Below are 12,457 nucleotides of genomic sequence, written 5' to 3' on the forward strand. Positions count from 1 at the left end.
ACTCGACACACACCTGCCGCATCCTGCCCCTACGCAACAATATCACTGACCAGCTGTCACCCGCACTCGCAACACACACCCGCCGCCTCACACCCTAGCAGGACCCCGACCCACAGCCAGCACTCACTACCCACGCGCCACCCGTACTGAACACCCACCTGCCACCTCACACACGCTCACACCCTAGCAGGACACACGCCTCACAATTTCACATCACTTATGTCACCAAAATATACATTGTACTGTGGTGTGGTTACAATAAACCAGTTTTATGACAACATCGTATTACATTTTATTCCATCTTTCTTTTCATCATTATTATCCAACCTTTACAACAAATAGTCACCTATTGTTCCATGATTTATAAATAATACTACCTATTACGGATTTACATCCCGGGCAACGCCGGGTATATCAGCTAGTATAATATAACCCCTGAGGCTGTAATAACACTAAAGTACTCACATTTATACATACACCTGTTCCCTCTGTGTCTCTCACAGGCAGCGCTGGGGCAGCACAGGCAGCGCTGGGGCAGCACAGGCAGGGCTGGGGCAGGACAGACAGGGCTGCTGGTTTTGTGTGTGAAGGGCAGATTGCGCTGATTTTATAATTACATTTATTTTCCAAGTTCTATCTGCTACAATAACAAGCCCCCCCTGCTCCCCACACAGCGCCCCCCCCCTGCTCCCCACACTTCTCTCTATCCTCCCCAACCGTCCTTCTCGCTACCCCACCTCGTCTCTCTCTGTCTCTCCCCCTCCCGTCTATCTCACCCCTCCCATTCTTGCCCCTCTCTCTCCCCCCTACCCCCTCTGTCACTGGTAGGTAAGGGGTTAAAGCCCCTGTCATGATAATATCATTAGATATTATTTATTTCAATCCATCTGGTGCTTCAGGGGTTAATGAAGGTATGGTTCTGCCTGCCCCAGCTCTGCCTGTGCTGCCCCAGCCCTGCCTGTGAGAGACACAGAGAGAGCAGGTGTATGTATAAATGTGCAGTATTTTAGTGTTATTACAGCATCATGGGTTATATTATATCCAGGTTACCTCCTTCATATCAGCATTGGCCAACAGGGAGGAACTGAAGCAGCTTTACTGCGATATATTAAGGACCAAGAGGAGTATACACATCCACATGCAGAAGTAACTCTCTCTCCCTAGCACAGTCTCTGGGAAATGTTACTGATCTACACTGTATGTGGCACTTAATCTGTACTGAAGTCTATAAAAACTACAACTCCCATGATCCCCTTAGTGTGAGCATGCGCAGTAGAACACACAGCTGTGACCCGGATGTAGTCAGTGTTTCCACTTCCTGAGAAATCAGAACATTAGAAAAATAGAAGGGACCCGGAGCTGTGACTGCAGCAGAGGAGAGACCAGAGCCCCCCTAACTGCTGTGCCCCCCTTACCCCTGTGCCCCCCTTACCCCTGTGCCCCCCTTACCCCTGTGCCCCCCTTACCCCTGTGCCCCCCTTACCCCTGTGCCCCCCTTACCCCTGTGCCCCCCTTACCCCTGTGCCCCCCTTACCCCTGTGCCCCCCTTACCCCTGTGCCCCCCTTACCCCTGTGCCCCCCTTACCCCTGTGCCCCCCTTACCCCTGTGCCCCCCTTACCCCTGTGCCCCCCTTACCCCTGTGCCCCCCTTTCCCCGTGGGCAACCAAGCAAGGTACGTGTAACCCAGCTGTGAGATCACATGGTGCTGCTGTGAGCTGGAGACCAATCACCCCAATGCCCCCCATGTGTCACCCCCTCTTCCCGCTCCCTCAGACTTGTACTCTGTAAGGTAGGCAAATGGTGAACAGACGGCGGTCACTGCTCCACTGCTTACACTGTACTCTGTAAGGTTATATTATGTGCTGGTGTATAGTGCCGCCTGGTTATATATACACTCTGGGGCGGTGGGGAGCGCCGCCTGGTTATATACACTCTGGGGTGGTGGGGAGCGCCGTCTGGTTATATACACTCTGGGGGCGGTGGGGAGCGCCGTCTGGTTATATACACTCTGGGGCGGTGGGTAGCGCCGGCTGGTTATATACACTCTGGGGCGGTGGGGAGTGCCGGCTGGTTATATTTACACTGGGGCCGTGGGGAGCGCCGGCTGGTTATATATACACTCTGGGGCGGTGGGGAGCGCCGGCTGGTTATATACACTGGGGGAGGTGGGTAGCGCCGGCTGGTTATATACACTCTGGGGCGGTGGGGAGCGCCGGCTGGTTATATACACTCTGGGGGCGGTGGGGAGCGCCGGCTGGTTATATACACTCTGGGGCGGTGGGGAGCGCCGGCTGGTTATATACACTGGGGGCGGTGGGGAGCGCCGGCGGTTATATACACTCTGGGGCGGTGGGGAGCGGCGGCTGGTTATATACACTCTGGGGCCGTGGGGAGCGCCGGCTGGTTATATATACACTGGGGCCCTGGGGAGCGCCGGCTGGTTATATATACTCTGGGGCGCTGGGGAGCGCCGGCTGGTTATATACACTGGGACGGTGGGGAGCGCCGCCTGGTTATATACACTCTGGGGGAGGTGGGGAGCGCCGTCTGGTTATATACACTCTGGGGCGGTGGGGAGCGCCGCCTGGTTATATACACTCTGGGGGCGGTGGGGAGCGCTGTCTGGTTATATACACTCTGGGGCGGTGGGGAGCGCCGCCTGGTTACATACACTCTGGGGCGGTGGGGAGCGCCGGCTGGTTATATACACTCTGGGGCGGTGGGGAGCGCCGGCTGGTTATATACACTCTGGGGGCGGTGGGGAGCGTCGCCTGGTTACATACACTCTGGGGCGGTGGGGAGCGCCGGCTGGTTATATACACTCTGGGGCGGTGGGGAGCGCCGGGGAGCGCCGGCTGGTTATATACACTCTGGGGGCGGTGGGGTGCGCCGCCTGGTTACATACACTCTGGGGCGGTGGGGAGCGCCGGCTGGTTATATACACTCTGGGGCGGTGGGGAGCGCCGGCTGGTTATATACACTCTGGGGCGGTGGGGAGCGCGGGCTGGTTATATACACTGGGGGCGGTGGGTAGCGCCGCCTGGTTACATACACTCTGGGGGCGGTGGGGAGCGCCGCCTGGTTACATACACTCTGGGGCGGTGGGGAGCGCCGGCTGGTTATATACACTCTGGGGCGGTGGGGAGCGCCGGCTGGTTATATACACTGGGACGGTGGGGAGTGCCGCCTGGTTATATACACTCTGGGGGAGGTGGGGCGGTGGGGAGCGCCGGCTGGTTATATACACTGGGGCGGTGGGGAGCGCCGGCTGGTTATATATACTCTGGGGCGGTGGGGAGCGCCGTCTGGTTATATACACTGGGGGCGGTGGGTAGCGCCGCCTGTTACATACACTCTGGGGCGGTGGGGAGCGCCGCCTGGTTACATACACACTGGGACGGTGGGTAGCGCCGGCTGGTTATATATACACTCTGTGGCGGTGGGGAGCGCCGGCTGGTTATATATACACTCTGGGGCGGTGGGGAGCGCCGGCTGGTTATAAACACTCTGGGGCGGTGGGGAGCGCCGGCTGGTTATATACACTGGGACGGTGGGGAGCGCCGCCTGGTTATATACACACTGGGACGGTGGGGAGCGCCGCCTGGTTATATACACTCTGGGGGCGGTGGGTAGCGCCGGCTGGTTATATACACTCTGGGGCGGTGGGGAGCACCGGCTGGTTATATACACTCTGGGGGCGGTGGGGAGCGCCGGCTGGTTATATACACTCTGGGGGCGGTGGGGAGCGCCGGCTGGTTATATACACTCTGGGGCCGTGGGGAGCGCCGGCTGGTTATATACACTCTGGGGGCGGTGGGGAGCGCCGGCTGGTTATATACACTCTGGGGCGGTGGGGAGCGCCGGCTGGTTATATACACTCTGGGGCGGTGGGGAGCGCCGGCTGGTTATATATACTCTGGGGCGGTGGGGAGCGCCAGCTGGTTATATACACTCTGGGGCGGTGGGGAGCGCCGGCTGGTTATATACACTCTGGGGCGGTGGGGAGCGCCAGCTGGTTATATACACTCTGGGGGCGGTGGGGAGCGCCGGCTGGTTATATACACTCTGGGGCGGTGGGGAGCGCCGGCTGGTTATATATACTCTGGGGCGGTGGGGAGCGCCAGCTGGTTATATACACTCTGGGGGCGGTGGGGAGCGCCAGCTGGTTATATACACTCTGGGGGCGGTGGGGAGCGCCGGCTGGTTATATATACTCTGGGGCGGTGGGGAGCGCCGGCTGGTTATATACACTCTGGGGCGGTGGGGAGCGCCAGCTGGTTATATACACTCTGGGGGCGGTGGGGAGCGCCGGCTGGTTATATACACTCTGGGGGAGGTGGGGAGCGCCGGCTGGTTATATACACTCTGGGGGAGGTGGGGAGCGCCGGCTGGTTATATACACTCTGGGACGGTGGGGAGCGCCGGCTGGTTATATACACTCTGGGGGCGGTGGGGAGCGCCAGCTGGTTATATACACTCTGGGGGAGGTGGGGAGCGCCGGCTGGTTATATACACTCTGGGGGAGGTGGGGAGCGCCGGCTGGTTATATACACTCTGGGGGAGGTGGGGAGCGCCGGCTGGTTATATACACTCTGGGACGGTGGGGAGCGCCGGCTGGTTATATACACTCTGGGGGCGGTGGGGAGCGCCGGCTGGTTATATACACTCTGGGGGAGGTGGGGAGCGCCGGCTGGTTATATACACTCTGGGGGAGGTGGGGAGCGCCGGCTGGTTATATACACTCTGGGACGGTGGGGAGCGCCGGCTGGTTATATACACTCTGGGGGCGGTGGGGAGCGCCGGCTGGTTATATACACTCTGGGACGGTGGGGAGCGCCGGCTGGTTATATACACTCTGGGGGCGGTGGGGAGCGCCGGCTGGTTATATACACTCTGGGGGAGGTGGGGAGCGCCGGCTGGTTATATACACTCTGGGGGAGGTGGGGAGCGCCGGCTGGTTATATACACTCTGGGACGGTGGGGAGCGCCGGCTGGTTATATACACTCTGGGGGCGGTGGGGAGCGCCGGCTGGTTATATACACTCTGGGGGCGGTGGGGAGCGCCGGCTGGTTATATACACTCTGGGGGCGGTGGGGAGCGCCGGCTGGTTATATACACTCTGGGGGCGGTGGGGAGCGCCGGCTGGTTATATACACTCTGGGGGCGGTGGGGAGCGCCGGCTGGTTATATATACACTCTGGGGGCGGTGGGTAGCGCCGGCTGGTTATATATACACTCTGGGGGCGGTGGGGAGCGCCGGCTGGTTATATACATTCTGGGGGCGGTGGGTAGCGCCGTCTGGTTATATATACACTCTGGGGGCGGGGGGTAGCGCCGGCTGGTTATATACACTCTGGGGGCGGTGGGGAGCGCCGGCTGGTTATATATACACTCTGGGGGCGATGGGGAGCGCCGGCTGGTTATATACACTCTGGGGCGGTGGGGAGCGCCGGCTGGTTATATACACTCTGGGGCGGTGGGGAGCGCCGGCTGGTTATATACACTCTGGGGGCGGTGGGTAGCGCCGGCTGGTTATATATACACTCTGGGGGCGGAGGGGAGCACCGGCTGATTATATACATTCTGGGGGCGGTGGGTAGCGCCGTCTGGTTATATATACACTCTGGGGGCGGGGGGTAGCGCCGGCTGGTTATATACACTCTGGGGGCGGTGGGGAGCGCCGGCTGGTTATATACACTCTGGGGCGGTGGGGAGCGCCGGCTGGTTATATACACTCTGGGGCGGTGGGGAGCGCCGGCTGGTTATATACACTCTGGGGGCGGTGGGGAGCGCCGACTGGTTATATACACTCTGGGGGCGGTGGGTAGCGCCGGCTGGTTATATACACTCTGGGGGTGGTGGGTAGCGCCGGCTGGTTATATACACTCTGGGGGCGGTGGGTAGCGCCGGCTGGTTATATACACTCTGGGGCGGTGGGGAGCGCCGGCTGGTTATATACACTCTGGGGCGGTGGGGAACGCCGGCTGGTTATATACACTCTGGGGGCGGTGGGGAGCGCCGTCTGGTTATATATACACTCTGGGGGCGGGGGGTAGCGCCGTCTGGTTATATATACACTCTGGGGGCGGGGGGTAGCGCCGTCTGGTTATATATACACTCTGGGGGCGGTGGGGAGCGCCGGCTGGTTATACACACTCTGGGGCGGTGGGGAGCGCCGGCTGGTTATATACACTCTGGGGGCGGTGGGGAGCGCCGGCTGGTTATATACACTCTGGGGCGGTGGGGAGCGCCGGCTGGTTATATACACTCTGGGGGCGGTGGGGAGCGCCGTCTGGTTATATACACTCTGGGGGCGGTGGGGAGCGCCGGCTGGTTATATATACACTCTGGGGGCGGTGGGGAGCGCCGGCTGGTTATATACACTCTGGGGCGGTGGGGAGCGCCGTCTGGTTATATATACACTAGTGTGAAAAAGAAAGTACACCCTCTTTGAATTCTATGGTTTTACATATCAGGACATAATAACAATCATCTGTTCGTTAGCAGGTCTTAAAATTAGGTAAATACAACCTCAGATGAACAACACATGACATATTACACCGTGTCCTGATTTATTTAACAAAAAGCCAAAATGGAGAAGCTATGTGTGAAAAACTAAGTACACCCGTACTGCTTCCATATGAATTAAGATTCTAAGTAGCAGACAGGTGCTGCTAATCAAATGCCCTTGATTAATTGATCATCAGCAAATGTGACCACCTCTATAAAAGCCAAAGTTTTAGCAGTTTGCTGGTCTGGAGCATTCAGGTGTGGGTTAACACAATGCCAAGGAGGAAAGACATCAGCAATGATCTTAGGGAAGCAATTGTTGCTGCCCATCAATCTGGGGAGGGTTATAAGGACATTTCCAAACAAGTTAAAGTCCATCATTCTACAGTGAGAAAGATTATCCAAAAACGGCACTATCCACCTCCTCAGTGTATATATAACTAGACGGCACTACCCACCGACCCCAGTGTATATATAACCAGACGGCACTACCCACCGCCACCAGAGTGTACATCTGTGTGAAAAAGAAAGTACACCCTCTGAATTCTGTGGCTTTACATATCAGGACATATCAATCATATGTTCCTTAGCAGGTCTTAAAATTAGGTAAATACAACCTCAGATGAATAACAACACATGACATATTACACTGTGTCATGGTTTAACAAAAATAAAGCAAAATGGTGAAGCCATGTGTGAAAAACTAAGTACACCTTATGTTCAATAGCTTGTAGAGAACAACCTTTAGCAGCAATAAGTTGAAGTAATCGTTTTCTGTATGACTTTATCAGTCTCTCGCATCATTGTGGAGGAATTTTGGCCCACTCTTCTTTACAAGGTTGCTTCCGATCATTGAGGTTTGTGGGCATTTGTTTATGCACAGCTCTCTTGAGGTCCCGCCACAGCATTTCAATCGGGTTGAGGTCTGGACTTTGACTGGGCCATTGCAACACCTTGATTTGTTTTATTTTTCAGCCATTTTGTTGTAGATTTGCTGGTGTGCTTGGGATCATTCTGTTGCATGACCCAATTTCGGCCAAGCTTTAGCAGTCGGACAGATGGCCTCACATTTGACTCTAGAATACTTTGGTATACTGAGGAGTTCATGGTCAACTCAATGACTGCATGGTATCCAGGTCCTGTGGCTGCAAAACAAGCCCAAATCATCACCCCTCCACCACCGTGCTTGACAGTTGGCATGAGGGGTTTTTCTGATATGCTGTGTTTGATTTTCAGAAGTCTTTTGGTTTGTTCAGATGCAACTTTGCAAACCTAAGCCGTGCTGCCATGTTCTTCTTAGAGAGAAAAGGCTTTCTCCTGGCAACCCTTCCAAACAAACCATACTTATTCAGTCTTTTTCTAATTGTACGGTCATGAACTTTATTATTTAACATGCTAACTGAGGCCTGTAGAGTTTGAGATGCAACTCTTGGGTTTTTTGCAATTTCTCTGAGCATTGCACGGTCTGACCTTGGGGTGAATTTGCTGGGACGTCCACTCCTAGGAAGATTGGCAACTGTCTTGAATGTTTTCCACTTTTAGTTATATACACTCTGAGGAGGTGGGGAGCGCCGTCTGGTTATATACACTCTGGGGGCGGTGGGGAGCACCGGCTGGTTATATACACTCTGGGGGCGGTGGGTAGTGCCGGTGTATAGACAGAATATAACCAGCGGCCATATCCCTGGAACCACGTCCTCGCTGGTGTTTGGCTGCTGCTGGACCTTTCCGCCGACTACTTCTACGATAAGGTTAGGGGTTTAGTGGTTCGGGTAGTGGCTTAATTTGAAGGGTTTTAGCGGTTGGGGTAGGGCATACATTTTAGTGGTTGGGTAGGGTTTTTAGGGTATGGGGTAGCATTGGTATGGAAGTTGTGGCATGAGAGAGGCCCGGCGTTGGACAGTGTAGGAGGCAGGCCAGCAGCTTGGGAGATGCCCGGCCACCGGCAGAACAGTGAGGGAGGGAGGCAGGCTGAAAGGAAGTGTGTATATATTTTGGGGGGGTAGTGAATTTGAGTGTAGTGTGTGTGTGTAGTGTGTGTGTATTTGGGGGGGGGTTGTTTGTATGTATGTATTGTGTATTTGTAAATGACAAACTGTTTTGCACAGAAAAACAATGACAAAATAAAGGATGCATTTGATTCCCTCACATTTTTTCCTTTCCCTATTTCTGATTAAAGTATGTCATATGTTAAAGCTTATACAGTATATACCTATTAGTGTGTGTACAGTATATGTATGTGTTTGTGGCGGTGTAATATTCATGCATGTGTCGCGTTAGTGCCATAGAGAACCAGGCTCGTCCAATAGGGATTATTATTCCAAATGGCGGTGTGCTCCCTATATCCCATAAAGAGATTGGCATAACTAGGGGTGAATCTGACCTTCCAACATATCTGTAAATAAAGATTTTTCCAAATCAAAATAATTTTTTAAAATTAACATTATTCTGGATAATAAAAAAAGTGTTGTTTTATAAAATGGATATTAACAACATTGCTTTTTTCTTTTCTCAAGTGGCTTCAATTAGCCATCAGGATGAAAACCAAGACAAAGTAATACACAATTAGAAAATATGTAGGAGTGTTGTAGCATTAGTACCTGCCCCTCTGCTTCCTACATATTGATCTACACAGTATTTACAGAGATCCCACTCTGTTTATACAGAAGTCCCGGTGCGGATCACAGCCTCTAGGTGGTGGAGGTCAATCAAATCTTAGTGCAGATCATAAAATCTTAGGGCAGGTTCATACAAATGACACAGAGATCTCCTTGCTGTGTGTTATTATAGGTGTGCTGTGTTTCTTTATTAATATGCAGAGAAATAGGTTTCCCCAGGCACTCCTCCTTATATATTTATAAAACAAAACAAAGTGCAACTCCTAATAGGCAGGCGTTACAGAAACTCCATATATAGGGGCACTCGAGGTTGTTGGCAAAAAAAGTATCAAATGTATTAATTGCACATGATGATGAGAAACATATCCATAGTAATTAAATTTAAAAAAAAAACATATAAACCACCGTGTCCGAGTGGCATGTGAATATATACGTGGTACAGTTGAATGTTGGAATATTTTTGAAGTGTTAAGTGGAGGTCGTGTATGAATAGAACAGGAAAGTATAGTGTCTGACACACACACACACACACACACACACACACACACACACACACACACACACACACACACACACACACACACACACACACACACACACACACACACACACACACACACACACACACACACACACACACACACTACAAGATTCGAAATAACAGGAATCCATTAGAATCAGATAATGGAGGCGTGACGTGAAGTCCCCTCTACAAAGAATCCAACAAATAAAGCATGATCAGGCTTAAAGGTTAATAGCGGTGTATGTAGCACGAGATTAAACCTAGTGTAACAATACCAGACAGAATTCAAAATGTACAAAAAGTATCCACATTTCTTGTGGGAGCAGTTGGAATAGCAATTTGAAAAGCTACTAGAAATATAACATGTAGCAAAAAAATATTTATACAATGTGTCCTCTAAAGAAAATTAAAATAGAGGGACTCTAGATCCGAGGTGGGCAAGCTAGTCACCACAAGTGGCAAATTGGCCATGAAAGTGTGACGAATGTGAGTTTGCCAGCTCCCACAGTAAAATAAACCTTTTCCTGACGACGACTCCTTTGGGGCTGTTTTGTGCTAATCTTTGGTTTGAAAGCTGATACTGAATGCTGTATATTTGTCCAAGAAAACAGATCGTACTAATTACATTTCTTCTCTTTTATACAGACACAGCTGGCATCCACCAAATCTAAATCAAGGACCATACTATCTCAGCACCTTCAGAGGCACACTGCCCACTGCCAGCATGGACAGAGGAGCACAGCCCACTGCCAGCATGGACAGAGGAGCACAGCCCACTGCCAGCATGGACAGAGGAGCACAGCCCACTGCCAGCATGGACAGAGGAGCACAGCCCACTGCCAGCATGGACAGAGGAGCACAGCCCACTGCCAGCATGGACAGAGGAGCACAGCCCACTGCCAGCATGGACAGAGGAGCACAGCCCACTGCCAGCATGGACAGAGGAGCACAGCCCACTGCCAGCATGGACAGAGGAGCACAGCCCACTGCCAGCATGGACAGAGGAGCACAGCCCACTGCCAGCATGGACAGAGGAGCACAGCCCACTGCCAGCATGGACAGAGGAGCACAGCCCACTGCCAGCATGGACAGAGGAGCACAGCCCACTGCCAGCATGGACAGAGGAGCACAGCCCACTGCCAGCATGGACAGAGGAGCACAGCCCACTGCCAGCATGGACAGAGGAGCACAGCCCACTACCAGCATGGACAGAGGAGCACAGCCCACTACCAGCATGGACAGAGGAGCACAGCCCACTACCAGCATGGACAGAGGAGCACTGCCCACTACCAGCATGGACAGAGGAGCACTGCCCACTACCAGCATGGATCTACACTTGTTAAGTAAGTATTGTATAAATTTTGAGCACTCTGAAATTTGCAAGGAGGGGATATCTGGTTATTTAGCAGTTATGGGAGTTATAATAAATATGGCAGAAATTATCAAGTATTTTAATCAATCTGGCAATGAGAGATAAACGTTGGGTTAAAAAATTGTATTGTTAAAAAGACAATAATTATTTATATTGCCTGTTAAACCCCTAACCAGGCCTTGGGTTTATAGGACTGATGGTAGCTAGAGATAAGGACATCTCGTTTTGTAAGTGGGGGGATTTGAGATATGGCTGTCCTGACATTATAATAACCGTAAAGCTTTTAAATGTACCCGGAGAGACGTTATTTGGGGAATTCTGCAGAGTATTAGGGGACGTGGCTAAATATGAATATCCTAGATCTGACTGCAGTTTGCAAGAATAACAAATATATATTTGTAACCGTTGTGATTAAACGAATCAAATGATACCAAAAAACAGGGTTTTCTATATATAATTGGATTTGTTTCTCATGCAACAATAGAAGTTATATGGTCATATTTCCTACCCAGGCGAGTATATTAAGTTCACAGATGCATCAGTGAAGATGGCGTGTGTCTAAGTATTATGGATATATGGAGTCTTTTTTATATATTAATGCAACGTTTAAACATCAAAAGAACAGGGTTTTTTTTTTGTTTTTTTTTACGTCGTAAAACTGACTTAGAGAGCTTGATAGGGTTGGGTTGAGAAAATGCCAAGAAAGATGAGCTTGTCATATTCGCAATGAAGGGAATTTAGAAAATAAGACACTGCATTTTAATTATTAAGTACATTTCATCCAAGAAAGTATCTGATGTCGTCAAGATACATGAAGTCTCATACTTTTCAACTCAAGACCGTTTGTGAGGATGAAACCTTATACATGTTTAGTGGTAACATATAGGAACTCTTTGTTTATCTTATTCTTTTGATTAAATTGTCTGCGTTTATTTTAACTGTATGGCAGGTCATATCCCCTTCCTTTTTAGCCTCCTCCCCTGCCCAGGAGACGGTCGTATACCTGCATTTGCATCTGTACATGTGTTGAGACTTGCTGTAACTGTGTGCTGCGGTTGCTGCATTTATCATATGACAGCATTTGCATGAGTGTGGTGATTATATGCATTAGATATACACTCCGTTATACACACTGGTATCTATGGCACGTGTATAGTATTAAGACTCATATGTCTCATCTGTGTGCATTGATCTGACACATTGTTGTAGCTATCATACCACTTGTTTCAGCTGCGGTTGTTTATCATTACATATACCGCATTTCTGTGTTATGCGCCTGTGCAGGGTTTTTACTTGTATGTGGGAGGCTATTTTCACCAGACCATTAGGTCAACTGGTAGTTGTATGTATAGGATTACTGATTAGCTATTAAGATTATTCCTCCTACTACCTGGTTGTCTCCTAGCACCTACCCTTCTGGGGATCAATTTTA

General features: G+C 51.4%; 2 protein-coding genes across 4 annotated transcripts in view; one reads left to right on the forward strand and one right to left on the reverse strand.

Moving 5' to 3' along the window:
- LOC142472728 (uncharacterized) overlaps window positions 1-12,457 on the forward strand; it is a 313,204-nt gene that overhangs the window by 285,742 nt on the left and 15,005 nt on the right. For 2 of the 3 annotated variants that reach the window (XM_075579873.1, XM_075579870.1), the window contains exons 1-2: window positions 1,235-1,673; window positions 10,299-10,996. In XM_075579873.1, coding sequence (XP_075435988.1) covers window positions 10,378-10,996 — 619 coding nt within the window. In that variant the 5' untranslated portion in view covers window positions 1,235-1,673; window positions 10,299-10,377. Of the gene's footprint in view, window positions 1-1,234; window positions 1,674-10,298; window positions 10,997-12,457 lie in introns of those variants that run through there. The other variant, XM_075579871.1, reaches the window with a different exon arrangement.
- The window catches only part of LOC142472598 (uncharacterized), a 93,151-nt gene that overhangs the window by 46,856 nt on the left and 33,838 nt on the right, over window positions 1-12,457 (reverse strand). The gene's annotated exons all lie outside the window — the stretch shown is intronic.

This window comes from Ascaphus truei, chromosome 22 (assembly GCF_040206685.1).
Source record: "Ascaphus truei isolate aAscTru1 chromosome 22, aAscTru1.hap1, whole genome shotgun sequence".
NCBI classification, from domain to species: Eukaryota; Metazoa; Chordata; class Amphibia; order Anura; family Ascaphidae; genus Ascaphus; species Ascaphus truei.